The sequence below is a fragment of the Gouania willdenowi genome, chromosome 21, assembly GCF_900634775.1.
Source record: "Gouania willdenowi chromosome 21, fGouWil2.1, whole genome shotgun sequence".
Classification (NCBI taxonomy): domain Eukaryota; kingdom Metazoa; phylum Chordata; class Actinopteri; order Blenniiformes; family Gobiesocidae; genus Gouania; species Gouania willdenowi.
Genome location: NC_041064.1, coordinates 4,329,930 through 4,351,528, shown reverse-complemented (window position 1 = coordinate 4,351,528; position 21,599 = coordinate 4,329,930). Strand labels below are relative to the sequence as shown.

The 21,599-nt window shown below is 37.1% G+C and overlaps 1 protein-coding gene across 6 annotated transcripts in view; it reads left to right on the top strand.

Moving 5' to 3' along the window:
• The window catches only part of pard3bb (par-3 family cell polarity regulator beta b), a 257,492-nt gene that overhangs the window by 28,579 nt on the left and 207,314 nt on the right, over positions 1 to 21,599 (top strand). The window contains exon 2 of one of the 6 annotated variants that reach the window (XM_028436421.1): positions 12,038 to 12,174. The exons of the other annotated variants lie outside the window; for them this stretch is intronic. Coding sequence (XP_028292222.1) covers positions 12,064 to 12,174 — 111 coding nt within the window. The 5' untranslated portion in view covers positions 12,038 to 12,063. The remainder of the gene's footprint in view (positions 1 to 12,037; positions 12,175 to 21,599) is intronic. 6 annotated transcript variants of the gene reach the window in all.

The window sequence follows — 21,599 nt, the reverse complement described above, 5'->3', positions numbered from 1 at the left end:
CACATTGTCCCACATTGTCTCACATTGTCTCACATTGTCCCAGATTGTCTCACATTGTCCCACATTGTCTCACATTGTCTCACATTGTCCCACATTGTCCCAGATTGTCCCACATTGTCTCACATTGTCCCACATTGTCCCACATTGTCTCACATTGTCCCAGATTGTCCCACATTGTCCCACATTGTCCCACATTGTCCCAGATTGTCCCACATTGTCCCAGATTGTCCCACATTGTCTCACATTGTCCCACATTGTCCCACATTGTCCCACATTGTCCCACATTGTCCCACATTGTCCCAGATTGTCCCACATTGTCCCAGATTGTCCCACATTGTCCCACATTGTCCCAGAGTCCTCACTTTGTTTGTGCTGCGGCAGAAGCCACTTTTTGTTCTCGGCCCTACTGTTATTGTGTGTTTTTGTTTTCTTCTTTGTGTGTTGTTGGTTGATTCTTATGTTGTTTTCTATGCTTCGCTGTTATTTTTGTATAGTTTGTAGTGATCTTGTGTATTTTTCTCTCATTTAGTGAGTCTTTATTGTCGTTTTGTGTGTTGTTGGTAATAGTATTTTTCTCTCAGTGTGTGTGTTTTTGGTGTCATTTTGTGTATTTTGTTATTGTTTCTGTTCTTTTTATTAAGTATATTTTTCTCTTATTTTGTGTTTTTGTTGTCGTTTTGTGAGTCGCTGGTAATATTTAGTATGATTATTATTTTTAACTAAATATAAACATTATAAAACCCCATATTTTTAATGGTTTCATTTAATAATTTTCCTCTCTCTCTCTCTCTCTCTCTCTCTCTCTCTCTCAAGTATCCCCTGTAGTGACGTTGCATACCCCCATTTGAGAAATAGGCGTTTCTGGCTATAGGCGGACTCTGTATTCGCATAGGACCCCATGAGCCACTAGGGGGCTCCAGAGCTAAACAATACTCAGTCATCAACTTGTTCCCAATAAATAATTGAATCAGTTTTGATCCATTTCCTCTGTGATGCTGATGTGCAGAATACTGTGTTGTTTGCACCTTTACTTCTTTGTGCTATTAATATGAAACCGTATACTTGCCTTACTCTCAATGTTTATTTGTGTCCCTGGAGCTAAGGTGTGCCTAGTGACTTATATTGGGAATTAAATATGCCAAGCACACACACTCACACATTGTTTTACCGGTGCACACAAACCAACTTATTGTGTTGCAATAAAGCTGCACCCAAAGGAACCCAATATGGAAAATGAATCGTATATTCTGCCTTTTCCTATACTCGACCACACGCACGTACGCACACCTCCCAATGAGAAAAGAAGAGAATGAAGGTGGTGTAATGTGTGAAAGCAATAAGCGGCGATGCTTTCTTTAGTGGAAGGTCAATATTATTCATGCCAGTTAGATACTTGACGATGGAAGGCCGAAGGGCCAAAGGTGCCTGAAATGCTGTTACTGGTGTGTGTTTTTGTGTGCGTGGGAGAGAGAGAGAGAAAGAAAGAAAGTGTGTGTTTGTCCTTCCTGTTCATTCACTTAACCTCTGCGAGCCGACTTCAGACTCAGAAAGGAAAATATGGCGGAACCCCTTTGCCCTCAGTGATGAATTGATAAGTGAGATTAAAACATGCTGGAAAAACAGCGTCAAGACTCCAGGGTCATGTTTGGACAGTTGTCGGTGGCTCCAGTAAAATCCTTTTATTAATTTAAAAGTAAAGAACTAAATTACATTGGGGGACTGACATACATTGAGAAAGAAATAATGCTTTGATTGAACGTTTTTGTTGCTTTCTTGATTCATGTTGTATGAAAAACGAACCTGTAACAATAACTATGAAATGTGACCATGTTACCCGTGTTTTAGCGTTGTTAAACTGGCTCCCAGTATGTTTTAGGATTGATTTTATGATTTTATTGATCTTGCCCCAAGTTACCTCACAAAGCTTATAGTAATATGGTGAGAAGAGGTTAAAAGTGACAATAATGGGCCAACATATGCAACATTAGGTGGACAAGTGGTGGAAAGGGTTTACAAGTGCCGAAAATGTGCTGAAAAGGCATTGAGATCGTATGGAGAAATGGGAGTAATGTAGCAAAAATGCATTAAAAGGAGCAAAAATAATGCAAAAAAAGTGATGAAAACAGGTATCAATTTGGCAAGTTTGGTGTAGTTGCAGAAAAAGGGTAAAAATAAGCAAAACTTGGCTCAAATTGTAAAAAAAAATAATTCTTGAAGGCATCTGGCGACCCCCTCCCAGTGTCTCGCAACCCCAAAAGGGATTCGGACCCCAAGGTTGAAAACACCTGTTCTAAGGCATGGTTGCCCACACTTCTTCAGCTGGATCTTCACATTTAAACATGTACCAACGAATGTAAAAGAAACCCTTTTGTTTTCTGTGTTTTTCTGTTAAAATCACTCTTGACTGCTTTATTGAAAAGTATGCTCAAGGTGTTTTTTGAGTACTTTTATTAGAATTTGATTGAAACCTCAACAAAAAAGTTATAGCAATATCAAAAACACAACTACAAGCATTTAATAGTGTAATATTAGAAAAATGTTAAAGTCTATACTTCAGATGGGCTAATAATTCCCCAGTCATTTTGTTGACCAGAAGGGTCTGTTATTGGTTTTCCTTTATATGATGTAATTACTGACACATTAAATCTACAGAATCTCTGGCAAAAATGCTTAATATAGAATAAAAAAAATGGCATCCATTAAATAATTGTATTTTCCAATGCTTCAGAAGTTTACTGTAGGTTCAAATGACAACAAAACCTTTGCTGATTTTGCGCTATGTATGGAACGGGTGTTTGCTTTTATCTTCCAAACACTTGCGACACATTCAACCACCTGTTTTATGTGGTAAATATAAAAAAAAAAACTACTATTTTCGCTTCAGGAAGATAATTCTTTGATTTTTTTTTTTTGTCCGTTTTCTGTAATTACGGACATTTGGAGACCCAAAACTAATACCAAACGGATCCTGGCGCTGCACTGGTCTAGGGACTCTCAAGAGCTTTTAGTACCGTATACACCAACGCATACTGTAAGATCCCTGGCCAAAGGTCTGTTCTCTGTTCTGTTCCACTAAAGGGGACAGAGCCTCTTTTAGTCCAGTAGTCTTGAATGATCTACCCAAAGAGATCAAGACAGCTGACTCAGTGACATTATTTAAATCACTTCATAAAACATACTTTTATCTGAGATTCTTTATCTGAGCAACTTGTAGCTAGTTTTTATGTTTCTATCTCCTAAATGGTTTCCTAATCTCAGGCCAAGACTCTCTATCGTTTATTTTCTATTGTATAGCTACCTTTGGAAAGCACTTTGTAACATGTGTTTTGAAATGTGCTCTATAAATAAAGTTTATTATTATTATATCCAAAATAGCCAATTAAAGATGCACTATAATCTGACAAATATCAGCCTAAAACACACACCTTGAGTGGAACAGGGTTTCATTAGATGAACTGAGGGTCAAGCTCAGCCACTCTGGGAGTTAGAGATAACAAAGCAGCTAATTTGGAGACAAAATCAGGAGACGGATTACTCCCCATGTCGAATGAAGACTTTCACAGCCAAGAGGATAATGACTGGATAACAACCAGATGGTAAAACACCAATGCTGAAACTTGCCTACATAGTTAATCGATTGAACGCTTGACGTAATTTAATACAACCTAGATTTTATGCATTGTTGGTATTTAATTAAAGAGTACTTGTAGTGGAAATGTATATTTAAAAAAAATTTGTTAAATGTATTACCAATAAACGAAATATGTGCAAAAACACATTAAAAGGACATTTTAGAACGATTTTATACTTTAGGGTATAAAATGTCGAGCCGCCATCACTTCACTCGACTTAACACAACCTAAGTTTTGTGCATTGTCAGTATTTAATTGAAGACCTGTAGTAAATATGTATAGAACACATTTTGTAATGTATTTCCAATAAACAAAATATGTTTTATTAAAAAAAACACATTAAAAGGACCTTTCAGAAACACTTTATCCTTGGGGCATGAACTATGATGAGCCGCCATTTTGGTCAGGATATAACGCACGTTCGTTGATCGGCATGGCCTGTTGCTTTAAAGAAATAGTGCTCTGTGGAAGATGGAGGCGTAACAGGTCTGTTTACATTGTGGGAAGTGTAGTTTTCCTGTTCTCTCTCGGTGCAAAGCAGCAGCTACCAGCAGAAACGAACCATGGTTGAGTAGTTTGGTATTGGAAGTCTCAAAATATAGCTAGAAACTGTGATGAAAGCTGCGTGAAAGGATATTCGTTCATTGACGGGATGATGATCCACTACCTCTGAGGATCAGCACTTGACAGTGCCCCCACCCGTAGTATCCCATGTAAGCAGAAACGTAGTAGTACGTTTTCAAGCTGCATTGTAAAGGACTTTCTGTGAAGAAATTCTGTCAGACCGCATCTGATTTCAGACGTCATTTTGGCTTCATGCTCATTAGCTTAGCCCATTAGCTTATCCTATTAGCTTAGCCCACAGATCCCTCTCATAGCAGCTCAGCTTGAAGCGGTCCTCGCATATCACCAAATTTTGTCCGAACAGAAACATTTTAAGTGTGTATCATGCACCGATATCATGGAGCCATCTTCTGGATAATTCTGACTGAGTGTCGTTATTTGGCTTAGAGACGCAAAAGAAATGTTTTTCTCTTGTTGTTACAGCAACCATTGGCTTTACACTCCACCATTGTTCAGAAACTGTCGACTAACGGAACACTGTTGCCTGGCAACAGTTAATGGGAATCAACGAATGTGCGTCATATCCTGACCAAAATGGCGCTTCTCCATTTTCACTACAAGTACCCTTTAAAGTATGTGTAGAAGTAAGAGAAATTTAAAGGGAAAAGTCTTAAATTGGTTATCCTAATACAAATTATTTCACCCTCTGCGTGCAAATGCCACCCCTTCAATTGTAGCAAAGCCAAGAAAAAGGAGAGAAACTTGCTGAATAAAGCCCAGTGTTGCATTAATATGATTTCTAATCCAAACCCTGGCACATGCAGTGAGACGTCTTGGATGTCTGCCTGCTTGTCTCACCTGTCAGGTTTTTTCGCTAAATTGCCTGCGATTAAAAAGGCTGCCATATAATGTGGACCGTGTCACAAGCCACCCACGCAGATTACTGCCTCTCAATACATCCCGTCACATCACGTTTCCTCTCTAATCCCCCTTCAACTTTCTTTGTTTTCATAATGGCTTAATGCTTCAATCCATGTTGACATGTCAACCGCTGCACTTATGCAAGGAAATGCAGTGGAATTGGAGCGAGCTTCTAATCATTAACTGGTTTACCATGAGAATCACATGAAATGCAGTCAGACTATCAGAGGCTCATTGCTTGCTTTATCTTGTCACACCAGGACAAGCGGTTATGAATAATATGTCCATAGCTGTGTGTGATTTAATTGATGAATAACCACATTATTTTTGTGTGTTGGCTGTTGATTACTCAGCCTGAAACCAGTGCTCCTGTTGCAAAGTTTCCTCGTCTTGCTCACACTGCACAGAGCGTGATGGAAGCTTTACAGAAGGATTATGGGGCATTTTGCATAATAACCCTTCCATCAGGGTCATAATTGCCTCATTCTGACTGCCTGGTGCTCTGTTCCCTTGGAATGAGAGCTAAGCTGAAGAGAAGGAGAAAAGGGGAAATGGATTTAAAGACATGATGGAAAAACGGGAGCTGACACGAGCTGGACGACGCAGGGAGGAATTAAAATGAATGAATGAAGGTTGAGAAAAACTGCAGTGCAGTTTAAATCTAGGACTTTAAAAATTTCATTTACACACATTTTGAGATAATTAAAAAAATAATTCAAGTAGAAATGCACCAAATAGTTTTTGATTATTTTTGTTTTTATAACTGCATGATTATTAGGTTAAAAAAAAAAAGATACATTGTTACACCCCAGTCTAGGAGCTCCAGGACGCAACATAAAAACGTAATCGAAAAATAAAACTCGGTCTCCAAAAACCACCAACAACGGGTTCCACAATTAACACAAATTTATTCTTTAACAAAAAGAGGCCTGCCCCGCAGGTAAAACATACAATAAACAAGAATATGGCAAACAATGAAAAAACTGCACAAAACGCAGGAACTCAGAATATGAGAGAAGGCAAAAATAAAGTGCACTATATAATAAAGATACCAAGCTTAACAAACGACTTCGGAGACAGAGTTTCTAGACGAACAAAGATGCTACTGCTGCCAAGGTTGGTGAACCTCGACTGACAGTTGCGCTGGTCTTTTCAAAAGTGGTGTAATCCTCCGCAGCCAATCAGGGTTGCCCACCACTCCTCCTGCTGGCAGCCAATCCTGGAGAGCATCATCAAAGCTGTTCCGTTGAAAGGACATCCCACTCTAATACAGAAACACACCCCAGGCAGCAAACAAACAACAAGAACACAAACTAAACACTAAGTAACGGCGAGGGCCGTAACATACATGTAGTGGACTTTATGTCCTGCCCTAAACAGTTCTACTTCCTCCCACTGCCTCTGCCAATTTACCAGAAGCCACACCTCTAATTTTCTGCACGCTCATCGCTGAACATTATAAGGTCGCATCGGGTCGCATTTATATACTGTAGGTCTATGGGTCAGGTAAGAGCCAAAATCATATTTACCCATTTGCTGTTGTGATGCGCGGCCTTATTTTCGTGCACAGTTCCGCATTCACTTTGATTGACAGACTCCGCTACAGGAAGTCAAAGCCTATTGCCTGGGCAAGGACGAAGATGGGACTTATATACATTAATGTATATTAATGACCACCGGCAGTAGACCATAGTAAAAGACTAGTTAGGTATTATTTTGCATTTCAAAAGAATCATACATAAATATGGATTTTTATGGAAGTTGGGTGGGACACGCTGAAATTACGTAGGATTGAAATTTGACATGTTCATTTGCTACAGTTGCTAGACACTCAGCCACTCTGTTTCACTGGAGAGAAATACCATAGAAATGTGTAACAATGTGGGTGCTGATGGCATAACAGTTAAGGAAGCGAGTAATCAGAGGGTCACCGGTTTTAATCCAACGTGGGCCATCCCTGTGGGATGTTGAGCAAGAGAAACCCTCAAGTTGTTAAGGGTGAAACGTTTTTGTTAAAAACTTGATAGATATTCAGTCAATCGTTTCCCAGCAATAAATACAGCGTCTATGTATGATATTGTCCCAAAAATTGCATGTGATTCCTTTCTGTAATATAGAAAAATATTTCTGATTGTTTTTTCCTTTTCAAAACATAAATTCCACATTTCCCGCCCGCCCGCCACAACTCTATAAAATTAGTATCACTGGAAAGCCGAGGATCTCTAAAATACGAAATCAGCTGGTAACAGTAAAAATCTTGGGATGCACTACAGTATGTGCTAAATGATGAATACGCCTTTTATCTTGCACTGTAATGCAAAGTTATTACACGAAAACAAACCTTTAAGGTTTTTTGTAGCGCATTTGTAAAAATAGGAATGTTTGAAGTTTTCTTTTATTGTTAAAAGGTTGTATTTCCCGACATCTCTTTAATTTCAAACATTACCTTTAGTGTCAATTTTGTCTGATTATGCTGCTAGCTTGTGATTGTTTTATGTGCATGCACACACACACACACACACACACGCGCACAGATGGCTAGTACCATATTGCTCATGTGGCACATTTTGAATAGGTCTGCAATGTAGCTTCCATTAGTTTGATTGCTTATATGCTGTCACACATCAGCACGGAAACAATAAAAAAACAAAACAGAATAGAGCAAACATTAAATGGCTGTTTTTAATGCTTTGATTTAATGGTTTAATTTTAATACTCTTCCTTTAATACCAGTGATGTGATTAGATTGTTTCATTTAGACACAGATACATGGAGCATGCTGCAGTCCATGTTTCTCACACACACACACACACACACACTGTAAAAGCACTGGAGTGGAATAATGGACAAAGAAATGGTGGGCAGATTTTATCATTCACACTCTCTTAACCACCAGCCATCTGCTAAATGCACACTTTCTTGTCTTTTTGTGTACGTGCACGTGTCTGTTGGCACACTCGCACAGAAATGGATGGATGCATCACACAGCACACTCAATGGTGCATTTACAGAACAAATTTTCTTTCTTCTCAGTGACTAGTCATTAGACAACACATGGTGTCTTCCCAAGCCAGTGTATTACCATTTAGTAGTGTCTTGCATTAACCCGAGTTTAAACCCATGCTTTAGTGTGTGTGAGTTTGGTTGTCAAGTCTAGAACTGGTGTTGTGTATACTCACTTATCCTTGTACATTTTTAACCAGATGAACTCAAGGGGCATCTTAATTAGATAGTCATACTTGGACTTCCTCCTGGATGCCCTAACTCCGCCCCCTGCCATCCAACCAAATGACTAAAAGAGCACCTGTCGTCACTTTTAAGTACAAGCTCTACTAAACTGTCATACATGTTACTGGAGGTTTAATCAGGCAACTTGTAGAGCAGCCAAGAGTAGAAACAAAACCTGCTTGTTGGGAAGATTCGGTCGGTGCCATTTTGCTGACCTCGGATTGGTGTTTCTCAAATGGGGGTACGCTATTGCACTACGGGTGGTACTTGAGAGAGAGAGACAGAGGCAGAGTGGAAAATGAACAAATGCAACCATTAAAAACATGCAGTTTTATGTTTGTTTTTAGTTAAAATGATAATCATATAATGATAGAACAATCTTTGATGACCAGAAATTATGAGAACTATAGCAATAACTCTATTCAGGAGCCACTAAATACTGTTTCATTCCACTTATTTACAAAATGAGATTCTTTAAAGTGTGTTATCACTGTATTCATTCCATCATTATGCTCTATTGTTGTTTTTTTCATAGTATTCTGATAAAAATCTTGGTACTTGGATTTAGAAATAGCCAAAAAAATATTTTGTGTATACTCACTTATCCTTGTAAATTTTTATCCATGTGGCATACTGTAAGTGCCCAAAAAGAGTTTCCATGGTCTACAGATGCAGCAGCTTGGGTTTTCAGTAGATATGATGATATTACACCTGTGCTGACCTCTGTTCACTGGCTACTAGTTCAGGTCAGAGTAAATTTTAAAGTACTGATGTTAACGTATAAAACTGTAAATGGCATTGGGCCACGGAACGATCTCCGTTGTTTCTTGTATGTAAACAGATCAGCCAATGCACAACAAACACATCCTTGTGTTGTCTGTGGTAACACAATATTATGAAAAAACATTTGATGAAAACAACTACATAAACCTAAATAAAGAGGAAAACCAAAGAAAGTTGCTGGACCTAATATAACCATGGCCCAAGAATCAACAATTGACTTCACGTCCGTTCAAACGAGGCTACTCCCCATTGGTTTTTTCATTGAGAGGTATAGAATTGTCCTAAAAAGTACTTTTTCAGTGCGTTTTTTGGACTAAATGTGCTCATCTTTTGTTTATTGGTAATGCAAACACAATAGAGCTAGTATGGGAATCCTCTAATGTTGTAACAGCCTTTGTTTGCATGCCCAGATGTGTGTCTACCCCTGATTTCCCCTCAAAGGGATCCAAATCAGATACATGCATTGACCTTTCATCTTTACCTGGAGGTTAAGTGACTAAAGGCATTTGTAAAGGAGTAAGAGGATCTTAGCAAAGGGGGCGGAGATGGAACCGTCAGAGTGAGAAAGTGATGTCACGAATGAGAGCACTAGAAGAGTGAGGATGGGACGGATAGTTGCAATTTGTTAGATGTAACGGAGAAGTGGGGGATTGAAGGAGAGGATGGGGTTAATTGCTCGAGTGAATAAAATTTAGGATAGAGCATAGCTGGTAATTAAAGAACTGTGTGAGAGGCGGAGGAATGGAGACAAATGTGAGGTTAATGGTAACAGTGTGTGAGACGGGCACGGGGTGACAGCATGAGGCCGTGTAGCAGCAGGACACGGAAGATTGATTTAAAGTGACGGTGAAAGGGTTAACAGAGTGCAGGTGATGGAACAGAGGGATTGAAAGAGAAAGGGTTAATTATCAGGATAATAAATGACGAGGCCTGAAGTCTTCATGGAGCCCAGCTCTTAATTAAGAAAACTCAGCTGCACCTGGGACCCAGTGGGACGAGATGGATTCATGCGAGCGCACAAATGATGTGTGCGTTACTAATTGTTATTGTTATAAAGTCCACCTCATTGTGAATTCATTGTGGGGATGGATTATACCAATGAAGTGCCTCAGTAGGGCTTGTATGGCGTGTAGACAACCAAATATTCAACTCAGAAGTTTAAATGGTATATACTGCTTTATTTGACACAAACACATGTTGATCCTTGTCTTAACCTTCAGCTACCTTCATTATATTTGTTAATTCAACATGTCATCTAGAGTGTTAATGAGGACCTTAAATATTACTCTGCTGTAGATTGACGATGCTATGGACAATCTTGCGCCAAATTATAATAATTATTCGCAAAGTCAAAATAGTTTTGATTGTTATTTTGTCACTTTTTGTCATCTGATGGCCAAAATAGATTTAGAAGAACCCAAATTGTTTTGTTGAAGATGTCTCATCATTGTCCACGTTTTGGTTGCAAATATGTGACATAAACAAATATTTTGAAAAAAATTTATTTTGACGATAAATCGCAAAAATCGTCCTCAGTGTATATCACTAAAATGCTCTCAAAAACACCCTGCGACCAATTCCGGAGACCACAAGAATAATTAATAATGACTTCTTTTATATCATACTTGGAAAAAAATACGGTTGTGTTTTGTTCTACCATGGGGAGGGGCATCTCCCCAAATAAGGCCCTTTTGAGATATCAGTTAACCTATTAGTCATAAGATTGCAGCACTCATGTATGTGTGGTAATATTAGCGTCTGTATCTGTTTTACAGGAAGAATATCAAACAGTTTCACCATAATTTCTCATTAAATTAGTGGCTGAATAAATACTTGTTTGGAAGACATAAACCAACCAAATGTGGGATGTGCTGCTCAAAAATCTGCACAGTGGTGCTCAATCCTGCAAGATTTGGCGACATTTGAGCCGAATGCTTCGACTTCTAAAGCGCCGAAAAAACAACTATTTACAATGTTTAACATAATTTATAGCTATTAAGTATTAGTGGTATGATTTTGGGACTTTTAGTACATCAGTAATTACATCAAGATATATGAAAGGGAAATATTATATACTAATATTGAATACTGGAAGAGTAAAATAATCTTGAGTTTAGTTATTTGGGTAACACTACTTTTATACATAAAGGCTGACATTACGCTGCCATTATTATGACATGACACGTGTCATTAGCATGAATATAAAGTGTCATTAAGGCTAACTAACTAACTAGTCTTTTACTATGGTCTACTGCCGGTGGTCATTCATATACATAAATGTATATAAGTCCCTCCTTCGTCCTATCGACCCCTATACAAATGGAAACGATCGCCGACTGCGCTCAGCCAATAGGCTTTGACTTCCTGTTTTTGAGACTGTCAATCAAAGTGAATGTAGAATGTGCACGGAAACAAGGCCGCGCGGCACTGCAGCAAACAGGTAAATATGATTTTGGCTCTTACCTGACCCATAGATCTATATCAATGTGACCCGATGCCACCCTGTTATGTTATGTGAAGCGCGTGCAGAAAAGTGGAGGCGTGGCTTCTGGTAGATTGGCAGAGGCAGTGGGAGGAAGTGGAACTGTTTAGGGCGGGACATCGAGACTTTTCTCAGAAACTCGGGATAGCAGCTTTAATGACAGCCTTCATGACACGTTATTCTTGCTAATGACAGGTGTCATGCGTAAAGTCAGCCTTTATGTTTAACACTTGAAGTAAAGCTTTATCCGTCTAAAACTTGAAGATATTATACCCTGCATTACAGGTTCTAACATCTCTCCAACCATCAGATTGGATATTAATCTAAAATCTCATCCAGGTACAGCTACTGCTCATCTTTTGGCATGTGGTAATCTGTATTATGGTGGGTTGTCCCTTTAAGGACACATTACTATGTGTCTCCATAGATTGGATTTGTGGTCTTGGTTGGACGATGCGATCTGTTCTGAAGACTTATGTAATCATGAGCTTCCTTCTTCACTTCAATCTCAAATGTTGGAGGGACCACCTTTCATGTCAACCCCCCCGTGAGATGTGTGTGATGGTAAGTGTTGTGTATTTCCTTTGAGGAGTGATTTACTGTGCACGTATATGGACACTCGTGCACACACCCGGCGTTTGAAGAGAGATTTAAATACGTTGACGGGGTAATACGTTTCACACTGAGAGCTTTATTAAGATTGAACCTGTCCCTGAATGTGAGCGATAACAGACCGACCTCACCATGCCTGTGTACACACACACACACACACACACACCAAAATTCAATGCATTAGTACTTCACCTTAAGCTATAGCTAGTCTTGCACATTTCCCTCTGTTCTTAAATATTTAATCTCCATCTTTGTGTGGCCCCTCCATTACCATCAACATAGAAATACTCACTCTCTAATGTCTACTCCTCCATTTGGACCTAAACAAAAGAAGTAAAACACACACACACAGTGATGTGCTCTCTCTGTGGGCTCGGCTGCTTTATGTGTTTTAATGTTAGAACTTTAGATTGGTTTTACAGCACAAACAAAGCCCTCGGTTTGATTGTAAATTCAAGTGTTGGTGAATCTTTCCCCATAAGACAGCACTATGCTAATGAACCTCTTCACCATTACTGCAGCTCATCTCACCAATATATGTTCCTCACAAATTTTACAGCATTTAAAAGAAAAGCAAAGGAATCAGTTTGCCCCCCCCCCCCTTTCTGCTATTTTCTCATAAACTAAAATATAAAGCAGATACAGACGGTCATTTTTAAAAGTTTTTGTTTCTCTTTTTAGGTCAGGCTAGCGGACTCACAATGCTACTCACTTTGTTTTTCTTCTTGTGTACACACTGCTACTCCTCTGTTACTCATGAATGGATCGGGCTGAAATTTGGTAGGTATATTCTATACGCGTCAACGCTTGGAGCCCGATCGAGCTGTAATTTGACATGGATATTCTATGAACGGATGTCAGGAGCCTCTCAGAGACCTTTTTGAAAGGTTTTCCAGTAATTTCTAAATTTATTGGAACATAGTCGTGTGAAATATTGTTTTAAAGGCAATTGAACGTAGATTACAATTTTACTTCACACAATTTCATTTGTTTTACTCTGTGGAACTGAGTCATTTTACTGAATTCTTTGGAACGTGGTACGTGCTATTCGGGACGGAGACGCTCCGCGGGCCCTGCCGTAGTTCGTCAGAACTTGTTTGAGTCCTTTTGTGTATTTTGTTCGTATGTTTTTGTTACATTTTGTGTGATTTTTATAGTCATTTTTGTGAATTTTTATTGTCCGTTTGTGTATTTTTTTTAATTTATAAATTTCTTCATTTATTTTAAGTATTTTTGAAGTTTTTTTAGTTTTTCTGTCATTTTGCATATTTTTCTGTCATTTTTGTAGATTTTTGTTTTTGTTTAGCATTTCTCTTTTTTGTTTTTCCTTTGTGTGATTTCTTGTGTATTCCTATTGTCATTTTGTAGATATTTCAGTTATTTTTCATATATTTTGTTGTACTTTTGTGTATTATTCTGTAATTTTTGAATTATGTTGAATTAAGTTGAATTATGTTTGCTGTTTTTCTATGTTTCTGTCATTTTTCATTCTTTTTTGTAATTTTGTGTATTTTTGTCATTTTGTGTGTGTACATTTGGAGCTGCACAAAGTTAGTTGCGTTGTTCGAGGATAGGTAGGAAGAACAATAAGTAAGCAATGTTTTAGTTCTCAACCAATAATTTTGTTATTTGACTCAATTTCCAGATCTTTAAATATTAAACCTGTGAAGTGACCTAAAAAACTTTTTAAAAAAACTAATTCTGCACACAATTTTTTTTCCAGAAATACAATAGCACCTACAGACATTATGGAAAATGTTTGTTTTTTCCTTTTTATTTTAATCAAAGTGCAAATGTTTACCCTTGTTTCTTTACTCTTATTATCTTTACGCTTATTCTTACTGGAAGATGTTCCCTAAATCTTTTTTAACATGACCATATGAACATATAAAATGAATGCTATTATTGGATGCTCCAGTTAAATAATGATTTAATAATCTGGTAGAGATGTTTAGGCCATTTGTTTCTCAGCAGGTTTACATATATATGCTAAGAACATGAGTCCAACATGGTCAATAATGGTTTTATCATCAGCCACATGAAGCGCAGTGAATTCATTCTTTTCAGTGGTTTGAGCAGATTGCTGATTTGAGAAGGTGGAAAGGATCTCTCTGGTGGGATAAAATAATTCATGGTGCTGCTGACACTGTTTTGTTCCGCTGTGTTTTGAAGGCTCACTCAGAGATTGATTGTTCTCCTTTTTTTTTTTTTTGCTGTAAGAAGATAAGCTGTCTGCAGGTTAGGAGACAACTTGTCATCAATTAACCCTTTAATCCCCCTCATAATGCAGACATGTGACTGTGAGTGGCTAAAGCAGCAGCCATTCATGCCTTATAGAACAGCAAAGAAACACATTTACAACACATGAGATGAGAAGCATTTCTGCTTCCTGTTTAGAGCTATCTTTTATCAGAAAAAGACATATTGTGTGGGCCTCACAGATCAATAAATCAGAGATCATTTGCTAGAAAGAAGATGTACAAGGTTGAAAATGTTTGTTTTGATCTCTACTGTAAAATTGATTTATGAGGCCTACACTATAGTTTTCTCTCATAAAAGCATCTTTAAATCTGTCTTCACTTTGTAATACTCATGAGACAGAAAATACTAAAAACATAGTTAGAACTAAAACTATAGAGATTTCTGTTTTAAAAGATAAAGGAAATGACGCCATCATTTTAGTTGTCGTTGTAGTTTAGCTGTCTTAAAGGGGCCATGTACTGAATGGGTCAGTGCTTTAAAAGCTGCTTTCAGCAACTCTGAGAGCTGCCGTCGGAATTCACACTCGAGAAATTACTCACACATTATGTCTTAATGAAAGGAAAAGCCAAAATGTGGCACAAAATGTTTATTGTGCTGTCAGTGTTTCGTTTTATTATATTTATTTCAACAGGTTAAAAGGAAAACATAATTAAATTGAAATCAAATATGCAGTACAAGGTGCTCAGGCAAAAAATGAAAGAGAACCGAATAACAACATAATCGTTAGGGGTGTGTCGGCGACCGTGGCTCAGGTGGTAGTGGGTTGTCTTCTGATCGAGAGGTTGGAGGTTCGATCCCAGTACCTGACTATGTGTCGAAGTGTCCTTGGGCAAGACACTGAACCCTAAGTTGCTCCCAGTGGTCAACTAGCGCCTTGCATGGCAGTCCTGTCCCACTGGTGTGTGAATGTGAGAGTGAATGTGTGAATGAGCTGATATGTAAAGCGTTTTGAGACTGTTTCAGTGTGGTGATAAAGTTCTATATAAAATCAAGTCCAGTCCATTTAACTCAGGAACCTTTAGTTTCATTCCATTATTCAGTAATTATCACGACATTAACAAATACCACAATTTTCAGTCCCCCCCATTCAAGGTTTCTTTTTTCATAACTTTGTGGGTATTTCATACTTTTAACAGGGTATATGTGTCGGTATCCATTAATTAAAGTAACCAAACCGATGTAGAACGTAACCATGTCGGAAATAAACTGAATAAATAAAAAATAAAAATAAAATGTATCATCATTATCTTTTATTCATGTCAAATCACCAAATCCAACAGGAACCATCGTACAAAAGAAATAAATATAGCAATATAAAAATAACTAAAATAGTAGCTTATGCTTATTCAGTAGAAATAAATGAAGACCTTCCTTCAAATCCCTCAATAATTTGGAATTAGTTATTTCAAATTAAATAATTCGGAATTAAAGTGTTCTGCTTTGTGTTTACATGGAAATTGCAATTCCCGAACTAAGGTTTACATGGAAAACCGGTTTATTCGGCTTTAGATAATTCCGTTTTAGGTCTGGGGGTTGGGAAGGCTCTGATTGGACAGTGGGTGTCGCGTCTTCCTGGAGAAACACACAACAAACCTTTTATTGTCAGCTGTAACACAGAACACCACACATGAGAACTGTTTTCACTTTTATTTTGATTGTAGTTTGAAGCAGTTGCTCGACAATCACACACGGTTTGAGTTTGGACCGTGGAGCAGAAGAGAGGTAGGAACTAATCACCGTTAAAAAGCCCAGGAAACCTCTAGTAGCTCTAACAACAGGTACAATGATAAACTGGTGATATTACAGCCTGTGAATGCAGTCTGGCGACGCATTCACAGGCTGTATTTACTCCTGTATTTACGCATTTACTCCGCCTCCAGGTCCTAGTGCCAGCCGTCCAGTGAAGCCTGTTCCGTTTACCATGTTTACTGAGGTCCGTGTGTGTTTAATAAGTCTGTGTGTGTGTCCGTGTGAAAGTCTGCATGTTTATGCCTCCGTCCATGCATTCTTTTCATTATATCCATGTTTTTTAAGGCTCTTATTAAATAGTCTTGGCTGGAGTCCAGGCCGCCCCCATCTTGGATTATGTCGTCACCAGCGCGTCATCGCCGCAAATTGTGCAAGCGCAAAACAATCCGAATGAACTTAAAGAGGCTTTAACCAAGTTAAGTGTTTACAAGAAAGAGGAATTATCTAATTTGGAATTATAATCAGAATAAACCAGCCACTTAATTCAGATTCAAGTTTAATTCGGAAAAAAATTTGCATTAGGAATTAAGTGTTTACAAGGTCAGGTTAAAGAGGAATTCACTTTTATTCCACTTTAAAGAGGAATTAAAGCTCCCATGTAAACGTGGCTAATGAGCTGCAAAAATCCCACGATACTGAACATTTTGAAATCATAAGTTACAGCACTTGATTCTTTCAAATGCTAACTTTTAGTCTGAATGAGTGAATCTCATGCTCAGTAACTAGCCGTAGCGTTAGCTGCCGCCATCGTCACCTTCACCTGGTCCGTTCCTTCAGGTGTACTGGCGACATTTACAGTAGTTATTATGAAAAACAATCATTTTTGAACAATTATGAATCGTTATTGAATTGTCACGTGTTGCATCACAATGAAACTAACAATCAATGTATTGGCACACTTCTAATAATCATACCTTGTTTGAAAATGTTAATAAAGTTAATAAAACAAATAAAAGCACCTGTGTGGCATCTTTCTCCAGCGTGGATTTTCTTGTAAATCCATATTGGGAAAAAAAACACATCGAGTTATTGCCATTTTGAGGAAAAATATTGAGCTAAACTGTGGTCCATATTGCCCAGCCCTAGTGAGAATAGTAGTTTCTTACATTCAGCCCACCTCAGTGTCATGGTTTTTTTGTGTTACGTTGTTGTGATCCAAGTAACTCTCAGCCGACTCTTATGCCTGCTTAGCATTTTGATACGCTAATCTCTAGATAACAGTGGTATAAACTAGGCAACACTGTGTAAGAACAGAACGCACATGTGTTTGCAGTTTAATCAGCCACAACTGACAGTCGGCACAATCTGACTTCAAAGGCCACTCAGACATTCATTGTGGTGGGGAGGGAGAGCCAATCAGATGAGATAAGAAGTTAGACTGAAAGGAAAGAGAGAGAGAGAGACGCTGTTGACTAAAACCTCCACACCGATATAAACACTGGCATATGGTAACGTTCACTAGACTCATTGAATGAATCATGAACATTTCAGATGTCAGTATCATTACATACACAAAAAATGAGATGAATTAGGAGAGGATTTAAGACGTGGTTTTTCCATTTTACTTTTATATTCTTCTAATTGCATGCATTGTGTTTTCTTTTATTCTATTAAATAATAATTTTTGAGGTTTTTTTTATAGTTCAAATGAGTTATTTTCGTACTATTGTAACAGTGACATGTTGGAGAAACTAATAGAAAATCTTCATTAAAGCGTACGATAATTATTTAATCTAAGACATGTTTTAAATTGCATACTAACGTACTATCCATACTAAGTCACAATGAGTATACATAGTGCGTTCACATTAGATAGTATGAAAAGATTGAGTACGTGAGAAATACTCGGATGTATATTATATAGTGACATTTTTTAAGTATGCTCGGTGGGCACACGCGTTATACTCAACCATCCCATGATGCATTGTGAGCGGAATGTAAAATGGTCCTGGGACCGGCTTCATGATGAATTCAAACATCCCCTTTTCAGAATAAAAGCATATCTTCTTGTCTTCTATTCATTTTTTAACTCTTTTGTAAATAGGGCTCTTATTTTGAAATTTAGCGGAAGTTCATCAGTAGCACAATGGATCATCTCCGAAAATCTCCAAAATGTGTGAATGAAATGTGTTTCCTTGAGTTTTTATGGATCAAATGAGCACATGTTGATATTCTACTTGGTCACTTTCTCACTTTAAAATGTTTTCAGAACTTTCAAAGTAAAGGTGGAGAATCAACAGAGTTATTTAGCCTCAGTGTGATGCAGGTTTTTGTCGTTGTAGGTTCCAAATGCATCTTGGGAAAACTTGGAAGTATACTGGTACTACAGTGGGAATGCTCATCATTTGCTTCAAGCTCAAACTCAGTCACAAATAATTCTCATACAAACTATTTACAAATGTCTGTCTTTTATAGAGCTTTTATTTTCACTTATGGAATAAATTTCCTAGGAACCTGAAAGACATGTCAACTTTTCGCATATTTTAAAATCATCATTTTACCAATCTAAATGTGTTTGTCATATATTTTTTAGTTTGTTGGTGTAATAAAAATGTGTCTTGATGTACCTATGCATGTAATGTTACTGTATATTTAAATTTTTTTTGTTCTTATGTACTAAAACCCTAATTTTCTTTATGGACCCCAGGAAGATTAGCAACCACCCCAGTGGAAGCTATTAGGGATCCAATGAACAAATAAACAACTTATCCAAACCATACTTCTAGTATATAGTAGACAGTGTATACTCATTGAGTTTGTAATGTATCGTACGGAGTGTGACACTTCAAACACAGCTTTAGCGTAGGCCGTGATTTATTGTGTTTATTCGTCGGACAAGGAACACGTTGATTTCCTTGACTCCATTTTTGTTCTAGTTTGTTCCCAGAATTCCCAGTGATACCGTCTCACTCCGCTAGACATTCAAAATCTGCCGAATTTGGATTTTTCCGTGTAAACCCAAAATAAATATTTTCTATTGTTTTGCTGCATCTTTCCATCCATAAAAAAACATCAGAAATGTGTTGGGAAGTCACTGTAGTATAGCTTTCGGTGGCAAACGCAAGAATGAGTAAAAACACTTCTATGCGTCTGTCTACAGGACTCCACAACCCATAATGCAATGCGCCAAACATTTCCAACAATGTCAAACTTTCTCATAAACTTTGGAGCAACAATTTTCAACATTTTACATCTTTTCTCTTGCTAATTATCTTTGATATATTGATCAATGAGGCCTACACTATGTCTATATCTGATCAATCATTGTCTTCAGCAGCTTTAATGCTAAAAAATGCATGCACAAATCTTAACATTTTAGTTAAAAACCTTTTTTAGAAAAGTACAATGTTAAATATCTAAACTCTAAATAGGTGTGTGTTGTTGTTTGTGAGTAATTACAGTATGTGGATTCTTATTGTGCTTTTATAGTCATTTTTGCACATTTTTGTTGTCGTTTAGTATATTCTGTCATTTTGTTGTTGTTTTGCTGTTATAGTCTTGTGTGGTTTGTGAGTAATTTTTAATATTTTGGCTGTTATATTGTGTTTCTGAAGTTGTATTTCTGTATTTTTGTTGTTGTCAAATCTAACATTTTAGTTTAAAATCATCTAAACTATGCGACCACCTTCTTTACTAAAGTACAATGTTAAATATGTGAACTTTAAAGAACTGCACTGAGATGGGTGGAGCCATTTTTACTGTGATAACGATGTTCCTTGATATCTTAAAACTCCAGGGTTTAGTTGTAGGAAAAGTGATAGGGATGGAATACTGATTTGAACAATGTTTGTTCTTGTTGTTTTGTATATTGTTCTTGTATTTGTGCATTGTTGTAGTTGTCCTGTGTGATTTGTGAGTCATTTTTGTGCTTTTTATCGCCATTTTTCATAATTTTGTTTTGTCATTTTGTTCTTTTCTTTCTTGTTCTTTTTAAATTAATACACCACTCACTGTTCTATTTTTTTAAATAGTGTTATGGTCTTGTGTTATATTGTGTTTTTGAAGTCATATTTTTGCGATTTTGTTGTTGTCATTTTAGTTTAAAATCCTATGAACTATACAACCACCTTCTATAGTGATGTTAAATACTGTATGTAAACTCTAAATAAGTGCACTGAGGTGTGTGCAGCTGGTTCACTGCTGGTTCATGTGATATGATAATGATGTTTGATGGTAGTTTAAAAGTAGAGGGTTTACTTTTAAGAAAAGTGACAGGATTGGAAAATGTACAGCAGAGTAAATATAGGGATTGTGTAGAATCACCTGTGCATTGTCTGATTCTGAACAAAGACTTAATCCTCCACACTGGGTGGTTTAATCCTAATCTGGGAAGGAGAGGGAGTCAGACTGGTATTTTGTGCTGAGGTATTAGTGCGATAGCTGAAGCTCATATTTCTATTCTGGATTTTACAGCAGGAAGATGTTAATGTTGGAGCAACATATTTGTGACTGCTTTTACTGCAGTACTTTGGATTAACGGCAGTCTCTGGGTGTTCTGATGATACGACACTTTTAATACCTGGAAGTAACAAAAATGCCTGGGGGGGTTTTAAGCATACATACTGTAGCTATGAAATTCCTAATTTAGTCAAAAACACCACAAGTTGAAGATGGCAATGGTTGAGACTTGGTTTAATAATTAATGAATACGATCTATTTTAGAACATTAGCAACTTTGATCACAGCGGGCGCCGCAAAAATGTGATTGTTTGATCCGAGGGTCACATTTACAAGTTTCACGTCAGCATTTAGAATAAATACAGATCTGAACATTAATACAGGAAAGAAGAAGAACGAGGTTTTTTGTTTTGTTCTTTACATTTCTCTCCTTTTTTTGTGTGTTTTCTAATGTTTTATAGAATAATTTTTTATGTTTTTGTAGTTTTCTTGTGTAATTTCATGCATTTTGTAGTGCTTTTATAGTCAAAATTGTATTTTTTGTTGTTTTTTTAGTATATTGTTGTTTTGTTGTTGTTTTCTATGTTCTGTCATTTTTTTAGAATGGTCTTGTGTGGTTTGAAAGTAATTTTCTGTATTTTGGTTGTCATATTGTGTTTTTGAAAGTGTAGTTTTGTGTATTTTTCTTTCTTTTGGTGTGTTTTTGTTGTCATTTTGTATATTCTTTTGTCTTTTTGTGTATTTTTATTGTGGTTCTGTATAGTTCTGTTTTTTGGTCTATTTTTGCCTTTAATTTTGTGTATTTTTGTTTTTGTTTTATATTTTGTATTTCATCTTGTTATATAGTCATCTTGTGTGGTTTGTGAGTCATTTTTTTTTGCAATTCTTCTACTTTTTCCTTGTTTTTTAAAAATATTTTCCTTGTTATTTATATTCTTCTGTCATTTTGTTAAAAATTAGCAAACACA